The sequence below is a fragment of the Rhyacophila brunnea genome, unplaced genomic scaffold (genome assembly GCF_057557595.1).
Source record: "Rhyacophila brunnea isolate RB1 unplaced genomic scaffold, BYU_Rbru_1.0 scaffold_2, whole genome shotgun sequence".
NCBI classification, from domain to species: Eukaryota; Metazoa; Arthropoda; class Insecta; order Trichoptera; family Rhyacophilidae; genus Rhyacophila; species Rhyacophila brunnea.
Genome location: NW_028232859.1, coordinates 15,452,469 through 15,470,755, shown reverse-complemented (window position 1 = coordinate 15,470,755; position 18,287 = coordinate 15,452,469). Strand labels below are relative to the sequence as shown.

General features: G+C 31.1%; 1 protein-coding gene across 1 annotated transcript in view; it reads left to right on the top strand.

The window, feature by feature from the left end:
* Positions 1–2,612: 2,612 nt before the first annotated feature.
* LOC147071932 (b(0,+)-type amino acid transporter 1-like) overlaps positions 2,613–18,287 on the top strand; it is a 144,160-nt gene continuing 128,485 nt past the window's right edge. Inside the window, exon 1 of the mRNA XM_085946735.1 lies at positions 2,613–2,706. Coding sequence (XP_085802861.1) covers positions 2,667–2,706 — 40 coding nt within the window. The 5' untranslated portion in view covers positions 2,613–2,666. The remainder of the gene's footprint in view (positions 2,707–18,287) is intronic.

Here is an 18,287-nt window from a genome sequence, read left to right as displayed (position 1 = left end):
CTGCCTCTCTGACGTTTAATAGTTTGTTTACGTAAGGAATTGCAAATGGCCGACAATAATAAATTCGCTGCCTAGGAAATTGAACAATTCTAAGCTATATGTATAATCGTCACGATTGGAGTATCATACCGTGGCGTAATGGTAGTGCGATCGGCTGATAACCGTACAATCGGTGGTTCGAATCCAATCGAGTGCGTTTATTTTTGTGTGAAAAAATAAATTATGTGTTACATGTCACACGCCAAAATACACTCTGATCTGATTTTCCAAACGCGCTTAGAGAAATATAACTTCAAAAACATTTGTATACATATAATACCTATTAATTTTTTTTCCCAGAGCGGAGCCAAAGTAAGTTTTAGGTACCGGAGCGGAGCTGGAGCAAAGCAACTCAAAAATGGGTCCTCTCCAGGTATCTATAGTCTATGGTTCTCTCCAACCTTCTGCTCGCGGGTGTGAATATACCGAAGTTAAAAAGCAAAACAATAAAAAAGTGGTATCCGCAAATTTTGTGCGTTCTTCAAAATTAAGTGTAATAATGAGTGATGCTTTTGTACATGAACGATAAACCTAATCACAACATCGTTGTATGTATAGTATGCCTTATTCATACATAATGTAGAAACAATGTCAGAAACGTCATTTGTACCGAACGGAACATGAACTAACATCATCCAAATCCAAGGGGTGATCTTTACTGAGCTCTCGATATTACAACTCATTATACGGAAAATTCAAAATACTATGCATTGGTCAGACTGCCCGCATAAGATGTGGATTGAGCATTTGAGGGTGTGGAATAATATATAAGGCCAACAGAGCGCCTCCCCATGAAACCGTGCGACAAATTGCAAAGGGTTGAATACCAGTTTTTATTGAAGGCATACCCACTAAACACCAACATTTGTAGCCACTCGGTATATATCGCTGAAAACCCAACACGCAGGAAAATACCACAAAAAAAAAATGATTAACTAGTTTTCCATTAATGCCTATGTTATTGATAAACTGTTTTAGGGTACATAATGAATATGTAAATTTTAGTGTAATTTATACGATTTTTTTAACTTAAAATTATTTTTGAATAAGCTTCATGATAATTATGTATCGTATGATATGTGCAATGGTGTGTTTATTTGAAATGAAAATATTTTAAACATATTTTCGAAAAGTTTTTTAAACTGTTTTTTTTAGTTTAAAAAAATGCTTTTTTTCATAATAATATATTCACATGGTATATCTCAAAAGAGATTAAATCATGCATTTAAGGGAAATTTTATGGAGCTATCTATAGAGCAGTGGTCCTTAACCACTGCACCGCTAGCTTGGTGCAAGTGCACCGCGAAAAAATGATAATAGCAGAAAAATCCGCGAAATTATGAAAATGTACCAAGAAGAAGAAGAAGAATTTGTCACCTTAACAGATCGTACTCTATTATTACTAGTACTGAAATTAAATTGTCTGAAATAACTATGGAGAATTTTGGATTTCTGTCCAGTTATCTGCACGAGGGCACTGAAAATCTTGTTAGAGATTTCAACATCATAATATTTGTGTTAGCTCGGTTTCTCAACAATAACTATAATAACTAAAAAACGAGAAAGACTTCCGTCAAGCTCAGGTAATTAATGTGATACATATGGTATCACATTAATTGATTTTCACATCAAATAAATTCCATTTTGTTAAGAGTAATTTTAGTTACAGTTTTTCCATATATGTATATATATATATATATATACCACAGAACAGATAATAAATATAATACCGATTGGCTATATTCAATACGCCGCACGTTGAAGCAGGGTTTTTGAATGTGTGAGTGTCCTACGAAAATGAAGCACGCATTATGCACGTGCAATAGTGTGTGTAATACACCAACATTAAATGAGCGTAAATGCATAAACCAGGGCAGTTCTCAGTATTAGACGTACCACGTATTCTTGACACGTGTGTAAATTTAACCCGGATTCTTCCTTACTCGAGACGGTTACCTGCTATTGTCTTACCCGTTGGGTATTTCAGTTCCCATTATTTCTGAGTTCCCTGATATATACCTTTTCTTAATTTTTTCTTCTTTGACTGTTATGTAATCTGGTTAATTTGTAATAAAAATTATGTCCGCATATTTTTCGTCGTTTTCTGACCGTTTTATTTTGGTGCACCGCCATTTTTTCTTATGATCAAAAGTGCACCGTGACTTGGAAAAGGTTAAGAACCACTGGTATAGAGTAATGATAATATTTCAGTAGTTTAAATGTATTAAAATCTTTTAATTTATTATACATCACCTACTACACGTGCGCTTTGTGAAATCTGAGTGCTGATGTTTTTGCTGATATTTAATGAAATCAAATTTCAAACAAAACTGACTCGCCGTATTCATGGAATTCAAGTTATGTGTGAAATTTGACTAATTTTGTGAAACTTTCTATGTCCACTGAAGGTTTAAAACAAAAGTTAAGTTTTAAACAAACATATTTTCAAACAAATTTTAGATAAAAATTACCCTTGGATATTTCCAGCTGTTAACGCGTGCGCACTGAGTCTCCCTTTTCTCGCCCCTTGTAACTTCTACGTGGTCCGTATTTCCAGCACACTCTTTCAGTCGTGTCTGTGTCATGAGAGCGATCAGGTGTGTAGCAAAAAGACGGTGTTCCGAGACATGCATCACCATGGACAAATCCACAATCACACACCAAATGGTGAGTAAATCATTCATTTATCTCAAAAATGACAAACACAATAACCCGCCGAGCCTGCGCGCAAGGGCGGGAAATGATTTTTTTTCGTCCAATGCTGGTTTGCCGGAAAACCGGGGAAACGATGCGCTATAGGTTAATTCGGGATTAATTTGTGTTGATTGCTGTCAACCGTTTAATTGTGCTAACTATTCAAATTAAAATGATTATTATCAAGGACTAAATCATATTGAAATAACTCGGTAATTTAGAACGACATTCAATACATAATAAATGACGGAATGTCGCTGAGATGTTTCACATGGCATGACATGTACATATGGAATTGAAAACTCAACGTGTTCTTTGAAAATTTAAACATATTTTTGTAATATTTACTGTCAACACCTTGATTGTGCTAATCATCCATAATACAATTTCGAAGAATTGATTTTGGTGACTGGGATATGTGGTCAACAACATAATATAAAACAATGATATGTATACTGTAGAGTAGTAATATCGAGTATTAATTTATTTCTTATTATACGTGTATTTTTTTATAATTTATAATAAATAATGATAAATATTATAACGAGAATACGTACACAGTTTAACTGAACTATAATTAAATGATTTTCTAGGATTATTTTGTGAAAAAAAAACAGCAGAACACTTTATGATTTTTTATAATTTATATAAGTTGTAAATATACTATATTGTCCATAAATAAAGATTTTTTAAACAAATAGAATGATAATTATAATTCAAGAATAATATATAATAATTACTACAATCTTTGAAATATAATGAGTCATAAATAATCTCATTAACTAACTATATTCTTTGGTTTTCAAATACTTTTTTTATTATATTAAACACACACATAGGTACATAAAAATACAATATTATATACATTTCGTATCATCGGTTTCAGAGACGGTTGTATTAACTTATTAATCATTCGATTAATTTAAACTATAGCTAAATATTAAAAACTTGCCAGTGTAAAAATTTATAATACAATAGAAGCATACTACAAATGTATATGCGTTGGTATCGGAAAAATCGTTGAAATTGTAGGGAGATGTTGCATCAGTCGAGGATGAATGCACTGTAAGCCTACCCCTTCCATAGAAGGGTGGATTTTGACAGGCCGGGTTGAGTTTTCAATATGGTTGACCTTTTCCACGTGTCCTAATATTAGACACGCGGAAATAGTAGTGGTCGCAGGTGACACATCAAAATACAGCGAATCTATATATATTTATAATTAATACATATAGCCTTTTAATTTTGGGAGATTCAGCGATAATTTATTGGAAATCCATATTGATTTTATAAAATTTATCTGTGACTATTCATTGCATATTATTTGATATACTTAATGTAATATATATTGTAATGAGTATCATTCATAATATTATATTAAGCACTCCACTCACGACTTTCCCATTATAACTTCAAATCTCATTCTCAATTAAATGCATTTGATCAATAACAAGGGTCCAATGGGTTGAACGAATGGTTAAACAGTTTCCGGAAATTTGTACGTATGCAGTTCCCCGTATCATACTTCACCGTGAAATGTTGTATCGGAAATATATGGTCGTATCGTATTTTAAATACCGTCCAACCTCTTTGGGTCGTATAGTACTGAGATAAAATTCATGTCTAAAATAAAACACGGTTCTTGTCGGTTTACAGGAAGCCAGCGGCAAACAAATTTTGAAAATAGCAGATATACCTACTGGATTATTTGTTAGGTTAGATAAAATATCAAATCGGACCTATCAAATTTAATATCAGCTGATAACAATAATGATAGCGTTATTATCAGATATTTGAAACTAATCAATATCAAATTAATGTTCATATTGAATCTAATAAAATGGGGACATTATTGTCTGCAATGCTCCACGAACAACGCGTAATTCTTTCATCTCGGTACTATGGAGATGACCGTATAGTATACGGTCATATATTTCTCATGGCAAAATGTTACACTTACAATTTATAATATGTGACCTGGTTAAACAACCATTTATCTTAAAAAAACTCTATTTCAATTACTATAACATATCTGGAGATTCACATGCTACGCTTAGAAATGAAAATGATAACTTATCAAATATGTTGAATAAAACATTCTTTTATACTCTATAGAGACGGAGCCTAAACGTATGAAAGTGGTGGTAAGAAAGTGGTGGTAAGAAAGTACTAGAACCATTAATATTCATATATAATTTGAAATAAGAAGTGTGCATTTGAATAATAAATTTTGCATATAAACGTGACATTTACGTCAAAGCTTTCGATTTTATAGGTAAATCACAGATGGTTCAATGTGAAAGAAGATTCAATAGACATCTTTGTAACTTAGCCATTTTTTTTAAATTGTGTACATACTGAAATCAAAAGAACCACATGTTATTACATTTAATTATACTATACGAGTATTGTTGATCTGAGCTACGTATTATACGACCCTAAATGAATATGTACATACAACTTCTTGTCATGCTAACTGTTATTGGAAAAATGATTGAATGTCATAATATTTAGATGTTAATTGTACCTACTTATGTGAGTAAGTACTTGATTAATGTTCTCGGAAATATTTATTTCAACTCACCGCAACATTAAAGACATTAATTTATATTATATATCGTTACTTATGATTAAAGTAGGTATAATAATAGTTAGACGCCCACAATCTAACAGCAGCACCTAGTTATTTAGCAGTAGATTTACTGAGTGCACGAAGGGCTAGCGATATGAATATCTAAGTAGATGCCAATTCCCACTAACACCCACGATACCCGAGCGGTTACAGCGTCGGCTTATAATGCCGTGGACCCCGAATACGAACCTCTGTCAAATTCACACGTTGTTTTTGAATATGTATTTGAACGAGAGTATCGACCTAATATGTTGAGTAAGTGGTTAACATCCATTTATATTTAAAAAACTCTGTTAATACAACCGTTAATGATATTTTTAGAATTGGATATGGTTTTAAAGTAAAGTTAGAGTGAAATTCAAGTATTTTTTTTGGATCTGAATCCAATAAATAGATGTTCAAGATGTTTGATATGTTTTCTATACTCCATCTTACTGACTGTAGCATAATGTGGAGCTATACTTTTCTGCTAAATAAAAAGACAGTATTTTTGGTTTTAGTGAAATGAGAACCAAGTTTTAAACTATTTTTTCTCTTATATTATGTCAAAACAATCCAATAATTTTACATAATATAAGAGAAAATATAGATTAAAACTTGGGTTTTCATTTCACTAAAACTAAAAACACTGTCTTTTTACTTAGAAGGACAGAATACAAAGCGACTATTATTCTAAAATACTGTTTTAAAATGAATAATCGTTGTTAGCCTTTAGCAAAATACATTCGGAATTTAACTACAGGTTGACAAAAAAAAACAATATATTATTATACTTCAATTTTTTGTGAATAATGCGATTAATGAAATTGTGTTTTAGCATAGGCCTATTACGTCGTGGGTCCCAGGCTCGAATCCTGGGTCTGGCAAATACACATATTGTTTTTCAATTTGTTTATGAGTCAGAGTATGGACCTAATAGGTTAAGCAAGTGGCTGACATCCATTTATCGTAAAAACAAAATCTGTCAATACAAAACTCCACTCTGTGGAGGCCCATATGATTCTATTAGGATCGGACATGGTCGAAAGAAGAAGAAGAAAATACATATTTTTGGTAAACGTTAGCGTTTTATTTATTGAATGTATTGAAAAAAAAGATTATTGTATTGAACATAATCATTATGATGTTCAAAAGGTTGTAGTCTCTCTCTTATATATATATTTGTAGTTGACTGAGCGTACAGTTAGTTTTTTTGAACAAATTATTCAATAGAAATGTGGAAATTGTAGACGATCAATAAAACACGAGAGTTTTATTGATCATGTAGGTACATTTTATCTGTAAATCTATTGTTTTCTAACATGCATACCTTTATATTAGCATTGAATACGAATACGTCATTCAAACGTGCATGTTCGGTATTATGTCGTATTACGTGTTATGTATTGTACTAAAGTTTTGTATTCAATTTGTCAATATTGCGTTCGTGTGCGCAATGTACCTACCTAGGAAAACACGACAGTGTACTGAACGTCTTAATTTTTATTTTATGACTCCTTTGCATTAAAACTGTACTAATAAAATACACTCAATTTATTTTCTAGATAGATTTATGAAGGGTATAAATTTATGAAATTGACACTTATACTTTCCTATTTGAAATGCTACCGTCAGCGTAAGTATTCTGTTCTATGAATTACATGAAATTGTTACATGTTGTCATGAATAATTATTATATATTTTTGGTATACGTTGACAATGCATATTAAGGGAATGAAATCGGTCATGATCGTTATAAGAGATACTTAATTATTAGAGAACATTGTTTATAAACGAATAAATTTATTTGAAGAAGAAAAAATACTGATCAAGACAAATCCTGTGCTTTCTTTAGGATATATTTAGTGTAGCGAGACCGGGTTCCGGGATCCGGGACGTATTTCTCGAGCGCGCTCCGGCACTTCTTCGAACAGTTCTCATAATAATTTTGAGTCATGTGAATATAAAAAAATCATTGATAATTTTTAATAATGTAATTTGTAGTAAAATCGAGATTAATTCAGACGTATTTTCATACTCAATACACTAGATATAAAAAATGTGAGAGCAGCGATTGGTCAGTCGAATTATGAGAAAATGTATTGTTTTGTTTTTTATCTAACGCCGTGAAATTCGGAATTGTCGATAGGTACATGAGCATCGGCAAATTATTGAAAAATGTGTGTTTTTAGAAGTCGGAGGGGGGAGGGTTATTAGGATTGAAAAACAGTGATCCAGCACAATTTTATTTAGCACTACGATATAATATTATCTGACTACGCTAGATTTATTTATGTTTTGCTTGATAATTGACATTAAGTACTTGTTTGAAAATTGACACGTTAGCGAAATAATATATTAGTTTCGTGTGTGGTGTGAATATATTGATAACTATAAAAATATCAATTGTCAGGGCAGCCCTTTGTAAGGTTGGTATTCACTATTCTGTGGTAAATCAGATTATATGGTTTTGGATGATTTTAAATTTTAGTAAAATGCTTATAAATTCTCAAATAAATAAAATTTAAAAACATTCCTGATTTACCACAGAGTACCAACCTTACAAAGAGCAGCCATGAGAATTGATGTTATTAGACTTATCAACATATTCACGCCATACGCGGATTTATTGCAGGCTATAACCATCTTTTTGCATACAGAATCAACTGGGTATTCGTGAAATTCATGCACTTGAACGATAACGTAAACACGTCCAGACAAAATCATTGATAGACATAATCATTGACAGACGTGATCATTGGAGGCAAAATTCAATCAAGTCACCAACTAAAATATACACACGACTGTCATGTCATGACTTATAGTTATGTTATAAATAATAATATGGTAGTATGTCGCACCTAATAATATTTTTATGTTTATGTTACTAGCTATTTGACAGTAAGTATTGCGTACATTCATTGTTGCAAATAATATTGTGATAGTTATGCTTGCAAACGAAAAGAATTACATAATAAAGGTACAGGGGTGATCTTCTTTGAGGCGGATTACGCAATCAATTCGTTAGTAGATTTTAAAGGGGGCATTGAAACAGTCGAAATCTGTTGAAATTATTACATTATTTGAAAATCTTAAAAAAATTGCGTATTTATTATAAATTAGATATAAAATATTAACCAAAGCATAACAAAATCCCTGCAACTAATATCAAAGGGGTATATAAAATACACGTTAAAACAAATACGTACTTGTACACAATAAATATACCACAAATAGTATTATATTACCTACCATCATCTTCAATAATATGTACATATTTTAAGTTATAGATGTGGCTAGAAATTATATATACTTAAGTATATTGATTTTTTTCAAGGTACATAGTTGGAATTTATGGTTGTCATTTTATTTTTTTATCGTCAGTGACTTGAGCATCCGCATCCATAAACTCGCCCCGGGTAATATCTATCCCATATCCCCAGTAATTTGTAGAAATATTACAAATAAATTTAATATACACAGGTACTACAAACACGCCATCGTAATATCATTGATTTGGCCATCTGACAGATTGGCTCCACACATTCTGGCATTCAGCAGAATGGGCTAGTGGAAAACTCGTGGCATTCTTAATCTTATCGGAGCTCTTCCTCGTCCTCTCCGATCTTTGACGTGACCAAATACTGCAAGATTTCCAGATTGTCATCTCTGTGCTCTAAATGGGTAAAAATCGGAAAGTCCTGCGCATACCGAATGGCGAATATAGTAGAATCTAGAGTTAACTGATGATGGAAAACAGATACATTAATTCACACATATTATTCTTGTGCTGTCTTCTATAGAAAGTTGGTGACCAGATTGCGGTAAGTAGATCATCCTATCCTGAGCCAATCTATCAGATCACCAACGCCTTGGAGATTGAGCCAAGTATGAATTTTGCGTAGCTAAGAGAATCTTCTTCACCCCACGCATCTGCTGCCCACTATCTTTCCCTGGAGTTTCTTTTTATGGAGTACATCACACGCCTTTTAATTGGGGAAACAAACATACTCATACATTCGTCGAACTAAGAGGCCATCCATGGACTGAAACCGTATGCGGTTTAGATCCGTATGCCATACTAAACATATGATTTTTGTTTATAAATATATATTTTAACTAAATTTGTAAGTGTAAGTGTATGGTATAAACGGATACGATCAGATGCTTATAATATACTTTGTGGAAATATATTTCCATGACCAGAAAATATAAGCTTAGTATAGCACACAGTTCGAAACCGCATACGGTTTCAGTCCATGGAAGGCCTATAAATACTTGTTTTACAATACATTGAATTTAAAATGTTTTTAGAATATTTTTGTCTTGAACCCTAAAAACATTTTTTTCTATGTACCAAATCATGTTTTTAGTAGAAACTGGAGCTACTTTCTTGAGAGCTGAAATCATGAAATAAAGACTTACCATATATCCCAGTTTGTACATACCGAAGTCCTGGCTGCTTTGTCATTTGACCCGGTTTGTAATTCAGTTCGCATCGCATTCAATATTCAATCCTTTACGAATTTAATGAATCAAGATTTTAATAGGTATGAAGTATCTTTTCGTTCGTCTGACAGCCACTTACGCTCCTACTGTTAATTGTCCTACGTTTAGTCTCAAAAAAGGGTAGTTACTGAATTAACAGTTGAAGGCTTTGTTGCTAACAGTACTATACTTTTATAGTATTTGTACTATAATTTTGATCCACGCTCAGTAGTAAGTACGCCATAAATACTATCATTTATAAACATATCACTTCATTACCGTGAGGTTCGATAGTTTTGATACGAAACTTGACATAATCGGGTGACAAGTGTGAGAAATCGATGATACAGGCTTGATATATAATTGTGACTGTAATAATATTATGCCTGCCTAATTACTTACATTATTGTGCACGGAAATAAATCACACCTGCGTATATTCATCTTTAAACTGTTCTACTATAGTATTCAGCTCGAGTTGTCAAAGAAAGCTTTCACGGCTGCACCTGAGAAGGGATTTCGTCCAATATTCAATTCTGTCCCGATTTATAAAAAGAAATATAGTGAGTACTTAAACGTCATATTGACAATAATATAGCAAACGTGAGATAATGTTAAAAGTTGCTAATGTAATAATCATTTTAAATAAGCATAGCAACCTAATATAATAATATGTTGAATTATGCATTCTTGTTTAAATGGAGACAAATAAGACACCAAAGTCCAAGATAGACTTTCTTTATTGTTGGTGATAGCATTATTTTGGCTCCAAAATTATTAATGATATGCATCTTTCAGATGGATGTTTTTATGACGTACTCTCATAATTGACCTACTTATAGTTAAGTGAAATAAAGAAAACGTCTGGAAAATACAGGCGTCTTCAATTTTTCAACAAATATATTCGGTAGCCAAATTAGTTTAAAAAAATTGAAAATATGCAATGTATAATATTATAATATATATACGCAAGTCAGTGCTATTTACGTGAATCATTGAAAGATTTATTTATTATTAAAAACTTACATCTAGTAGTGTCAGTAGCGTAGCTATAAATATCCCTATGCAAAACTTATGCAAAGCTTTTTTTAAACCTTCGTTCAAAAAAATAAAAACACTACAATAAAAACTCCACAATAAATAATAATTACAGATAATATCTTCCTGATAAAAGTTTAGAATTCTTGAGAATCGTATTAACAATAAAATAGAAAAAAATATTAACAACTATTAGACTACGATTTAGGGACTCTTGTGCGGCTGGACCCTAATCCATTGTATAATGTTGCGATGAGATAGATACGCCACTGATTAGTAATATTCTAAACTTGCTTGATTATTTTTTAGTATAATATCTGGACTGATAAATATTAATATGATTGTTGTTGTGCATTTGAAATGACTTTGAAGTTATTCAAAATTTTGATTGTTGTCTAGAATGTTTAGTCTATACTTAATCGGGAGTGTAGTTTTACTGGGGACATCTAGAAACATTATACGAAAAGTACAATTTTATTCATAATTTACACGTGATCATACTCGTATTATTATTGAATCTCGATTCAATATGAATACTTTTGAAATAAACTATTTTTTTATTCAACGAATAATTCACAAGATTCAAGAAGGTAACGTTATTTATTGAAAATACATAGTTCGCAAACACCTCGCAACCTTGAAAAAAGTATGGTGCCGAACAGGATTTGCACGTGTATCCGGCCAATGTACTTTACCAATTTAAGCACCTGCGCCCTACCTAATTACGACGAAATTTACTAATAGTCGTGCAAAATTTGAAAAACGCGATTAACACATTTTTATTTTATATAAAAACGTTGTTTTTTAAATTAAATAAAAAAAAAACATTAAAACGATTATAATTTTTTTTCTACTTACGTGAAAATAAATATATTAATTATGTTATCATTATAATTAATTATAAAAAAATATATTTAAATATATACCCATACAAATTTTATCGTTAGCCCTAGTAACACTTAGCACCGCTTTAATTAACGTATTAACGTATTATTAAGTCAAGCAAAATGTCTACGACTTAGAATCGATTCGGATAAATGCAGTTTGCAGCTTGATGTAGTAATAAAATAGAGTCTGTGACGTAGACCTGAGTCGTCAATTGATAATAATCGATCCAAGGTTCACCAAGTTGGCTACAAACCATTCAATTAAAGACCACATCAACGTAAATAATATTTGACAACTGATTTGTTAACAATGAAGTTAGTAGGTAGTGACTTCAGTTTTAGTTTGAAAAGATGACGTAGGGAAGGGTCTAGGACAATTTGGCGCCGGGACAACTGGACGCCACGCAATTCGAAAATAAATAGACGTTAGGTACTTATACGTACTTTATTATTATTATATTATGATTTAATAGTTCATGAGAATTTACATACGTAAATAATGACTTAATCGTGCATATGTTTAAGTTCCAACGAAAAAAGAGTTTTTTATTTTTATATAAAGCCCTAGACATGGTAATTCTCAATCCGCAATAAAAAAAACATTATGTCAAGAGTAAATTGAATTAAAACTACTAAGTAGTAGATAGAAACTGGTTAAAATTCATCGTCTACGTTCTGTTGACGTGTCTACGACAGTTTGGTGTCTAATTGTCCTGACGTTCAGTTGTCCCATTCCCCGTAGGTAACACTTTAAATATTGTACTAACGCAATTTTTGTGGATGCATTTTTCTAAACGTGAAAGCTCTTGTATCAATCACAATGTCATAAAAAATAAGTATATTTTATTAAGACATATTCAATACTGAATTAGGGTAGGTATTTTTTTAATCCACAATTTTGTATTATAACCCAAGACCGAGGTCGTTTTTAAGACATATTCAATTAATAAAAAAAAGTTTTAAATTGAAAAATATAACACATCTTTTGCTATAATATGATGCTGTAAACTTAATAAATACTCACCAATGAGTCCTCGTGAAACCCAAGTCGCAAAATCGGATCGGTCCAACTGGTGATCAAGCAGACTTGGGTTACATCACCTCTAAAAAAGATCTTTATGGGCTTCCACAGAGTAGAGGTTGTATTAACAGATTTTTTTTGTTTAAAAGAAATGGAAGTTACTTATTAGGTCTATATTTTGGGACACATATTATAAGCATACAAGTTACCACTCGGCCACCTAGGATAAGAAATATAATAACGTAACATAAGTGTATATTATTCTTTCCATCAAGAAGTAAAAGTGAAAAGACATAGTATAATAATATGTAAATATATGAGCATTTTTTAGTAGCCATTCTTCTCATATCCTTTAAATATTCCATGCAGAGCTTTAATATTTAAAAATATTATTTACCTATATTTAATTAGTAAAGGAAATTAACCAGAATTTTTGCATATTATTCTTAATAGAAGTCATAAACAGGCTTATTACTTAGTATAAATTCTCAAAGCATTCATCGTGAATACACTTTTATAAAAAATATAATAAAATGATGATAAGCCAATAGGTAGGTACCTACTTTAGGTAATTACATAAAGTTACAAAAAAGTTATAATATTTTGTTTGAATTTGAAAAGTCGAATTAAAAATTTATTAAATATATTCATCGTGTCATAAATAATATGACATTCATATTTATTACGTTCTAAGTGTAAATAATATATAATCTGAAGAAACACGATACTAACACCCTTAGATATAATTCCGGGAAATTCTTGGATTTTTACTTCTCCCAGATCAAAGGCGTGGGAAGTAAAAAAGTGATACGGAAATTTGAGAATAATAGAAAATATATAGTATTCCAAAATTATTTTATAACTAATATAAAAATTTGTACCTATTTGTAATAAGTAAACGAAAAAACAGACTAACTTTGTATTGCAGATTTTATTTTTAATTTTAATTTTATTTTCTAAATAAGGAAAATGCTTTACAACTGTGTATACAGGATAATATAGGTACAACACAAAAACACAGTTTATAACAGTTTTTTTTTAAATTCTAAGTTTATCTTTGAATTAGAAAATATTTTTTATTTTTTATTGCTGTTAGATAGGTCCGTATACATTCCGATTAACTAAAACATTTAAAATGTAGATTGTCAATAAACTGTATTAAATTAAATGCTTTGTATTCTGTCCCTAGATATCCCTAGTGGTAATACAGTAACAACACTACACATCGCCTCAATATAGGAAGGTGAAGTTGAAAACAAGATTGTGAATTAATTATTCTAATGTTTAAATTACCCGAAAGATATTTCGCATTGCAGATTTTTTAATAGTTTAATTCAGTTATATTCTAAGATGTATTTGTCAGGGCCGTACTAAGACGATGTCTATGTTATAGATGTTTTTTTTTTACAATGAGTTATCATTATTAAGATTAGTTATGTCTACAATTTTTCGGCCAACTGGCACTAATAGAAAATATGCCACTCAGGTATGTGGGATTTTTAACTGTTCGTAGCGGCCAATAGGTTCGAAATTTGAAAATTCTTTTGAACTTTATAAAAAGCTTAGAGTGTCACCGAAAAACGCTCAAGTTATAACACACATATAGAAAATAATGTTATGCTATTACATTGCGTTGGTATACATATAAACGTAGATTGAACTGAACTGGTAATTTTTTTCTAATTGTAGCGTTAGTTATTAATAGAACCGAGTTATGAAAATTTTATAAAGCACTTAGAAACCGTAGGTCTCATATTATACTAGAAAATTGTATAAACAAATTCGAGGAATATTCGAGTAACATATGAAGTAAAAGTAGAGAAATATTTAACAGCAATGTTTAAAACTATGAAAATGTTTTTTCAAAGAATGAACGCATTAGGTAAGTCGTGCTTCGGAAATAATTAACAACTTGCGATAAAATAGTTGTGGAATTTGAGAAAGGAAAGAAATGTAATTTTAGATATAGGTATAATAATAAAATTATGAAATGCGATTTTTGTGCCTTCGCCTTATTTAGGTAGGCATTCTATGGGAAGCCTTAATATTGCTGGAACGAGTACGGCCCCCGACTGGTAAAAATGATAACATGTCGTTTCAAGAATGTTTGAAAATATTAACCAATACAAGTATTTCCAAAATATAAAATCATCGCTGTTAGTATAATATATTTACTATATTATTATAATATAAAACATAGCAGAAAACAGAGTGTCAAAGTTTTACCATTATTTTCTCAAATTTTTCTTATAGTAGGTGTGTTTTCATTCACAGCAAGGCCTAAGTTTTTCATTATTTATGTACATTAAACTTTTGGAGGAAGTATGAAATTTTATAAATTTAACTTGTTGTTTTAGTATACAAAAGGAACGATACCAATTTGAAAACAGAGTGTCAAAGTTGTTGAAATGTTTTGACACTGGCTATGACAATTTTTGTATCTTTTTGTTGAATTTTAAATGATATGTATATAATGCTATGTTGTTTTATACCGCCCTGGTTAAATGAATAGGTTTACTATTCAACTGCCCGTCGACTAGTAGTAAGCTCAGTCCGTGCAGGTGGTAAATTCAAACGCTGTTTTTCAATGCGTGTTTCATCCAGACAAATACTCCAATAGCTTTGGCAAATGGCTTACAATCATTCCTCGTAAAAACTTTATTAATATAACCTTTACTATGTATATGCATACACAATCTTATTAAGACTGAACGTGACAATTTATCCTTTCTGTTTATAATTGATATGCTTAGGATTAAATGACTACAAGAGACATACTATTATAATTTTAAAAAGTTATACATATTCTCAATTTTAGTAATTCCCATGGACATGACATAGTATATAAAATGTCGTAGCTATTTTCAAAGCAACGATATTTTTGCTTGACTAGCTATCCTTTAAAAACATTTTTGTTTCTACTAAAACAAGGTATTATCAATATTTTATCGTAGACAAAATGATCATTAATATAATATAATAATATAATAAAACTAGATCTCACTTATAAAATGTTTAATACAGTTATTAAGAGTTTACAATCGCATATCATTTAACTTTGAAATTGATTTACTCAACATAATCCTCAGCACCTCAACTATAATATATTTTTAATTCTATACAGACCAAAAATATCTGTATATTATAAACAATGTTTTCCACCATTGTCGGAAAACAAAAATGCATGGACATTGGTATCAGAATATAATATTAAATGTTCGTAAATGGACGTATATACGTTTGCAACCCATTTTAAAAAACTTTATTATAATGTTCATTATATTTGTTCACCGAACCGATGTTTCTTGGTTTGGATGAGTGTTGAGAATGTCGATTATTTACTTCGACGCTTGGTAAACTCTGCATTGGTCGATACACTATGGTGTGCAAATTGTCATAGTTTCGCTATCGGTGGCGGGCAGTGTTTTTATGTATTTCCTAAAAATAGTCTGAAAATCAATTGAATTATTATTCGGCATTCTCGCAAGAGAAAAACTCGACTTTGACACCTTGGGCTGGGACGTGATTCTTATCAAGGACAGTTGAACGATCGCGCGGGTTTTTTAAATACTACCACAGACAATAATTGGGATTTATTATCATATAGGTACGTACTGGAGCCACATTAATAGAACGTAATATCACTGGCCTGAACCAAACTAATGTAACACAGAATGTGTCTATTGTTTTATGAAAATTATTAAAATATTCTTTTATTGATATCGAGATGTTTCATGTTTTTTATTCATTGTAGTGTTATGTAAGTAAATGGGTTGAATAGTAAGAAACATCGATTTACTGTATTCAGAACTGAACCTAATAATTTATTACTTACTATTTACTTCGTCTTAGGTTGCAACATTTTGCTCGATTCTGCACCACCTATTGCAATATTAATCCTGCAGCTCGTAGATCAATCTTGTAGTATTGCCGATGTATGATGTATAATCGCGCACGTTGACAGAATCCATGATACTGTGGCATAAGAGCGAGGAATGACATTCTCTAAGGTCGCATTTGAAACACACTTACCAGGACATGTTAATCATAAAGAATTGGACGTGTCTATTCACGAACTCGAGCGATTAACGAGAGGTTATATCGGTGCATCCCCAGAATTGAAATCGATTATAAAAACTCAACAGTCGGCACCACTGAGGTTTGTATAAGATACTACGTGCCATAACACAAACGTAGACCCACAAAAAACCAATCGCCCCGCACCACACTTGGTTTAATCAAGCGTATCACGAGGCCCTATGTTTGATATAAAGCATCATTAGTTTTTACGCTTGGGAGTGTCTCAGGAGGAATTAGCCAAAACTAAGTTCATCATGCACTCAAGTGTAGTTTGACTGAGTTTAAATTGAAATCTGTAATACGACAACGTGTCAAAAATCAGCTTTTAATAAATGGCATTTGGTCCTCACAGAATAGAACAGCGATAAATATGCAACTATGAGTTGGTTTAACGAAGACTGTCGTATGCCCACGCGGATGCCAAGCTCACATGAGCGATTATCAATGTCAGCAACCGTAGCACCTAGCTATTTAGTCGATGCATGCAATGTAAGCGGCTTCACTCAGACGCATTCAGAAGACTCGCTCGGTTACACTAGTAATAAGAACTGTTTTGAAAGAGTAATAATTTGACCTACGTAAATATTAATTATTACTGTAAATCTTTTGGATAACCACACTAATTTATAACAAGAAATAAATGCATATTTCCTCATCAATTACTACGAACGAATCACCTGATTTCTACATTGCTAAATTAACTGTCAAATTATAATAATATGTCAGAGTAGTATTAATGTTAGTTCAATTGTTTTTTAGTGATACGATAAACAAAACAGTAATTTGTTACATTTCAGAATTTTTAAATATCGAATACCTATTAGAGCTGCCAGGATCTGGAACTGGTGAACATTATTTACTAGTACATTATACTATTTTACGTTCTTTATTTATTTTAATTAATATTATTAAAATTATAAAGAATCGTACTTAATAATTATATCGCTAATCAATAATTAAATCATATGTATATTGCAGAGTTGATAATGTCTCTCTGAGACGGATGAAATGGGTCTAGTTAATATTTAATAAAACATAGGAATGCGTACTATAAAAATGCGTTTTATTAAAATTAATAATACATTGCATATATCCATCATAAATTGACAGTAAAGTTAACACCATACAAATAAATAAATATATTACATATTTATTTCGTCAGTTTATTAGTTTCATCTACCTCCGTATAAAATGCATATTTATCAGAAAATAAAATCGCAAATTTAGCAATGATACAGTAATAAGAATAATTACTGACATACTATGTTTGTGAGACTACCTTTTCTTGACCTTTTTAATGATTCATAAGAAGCCAAAAAATATTGTCACATTTTTTTTTAATAATTACCTATCTGAAAATATTTAACAGATAAATCGCAATTCATTGTAATTGTCATTGGTTTGGATCAATCCACTGCTGAACGAAAACC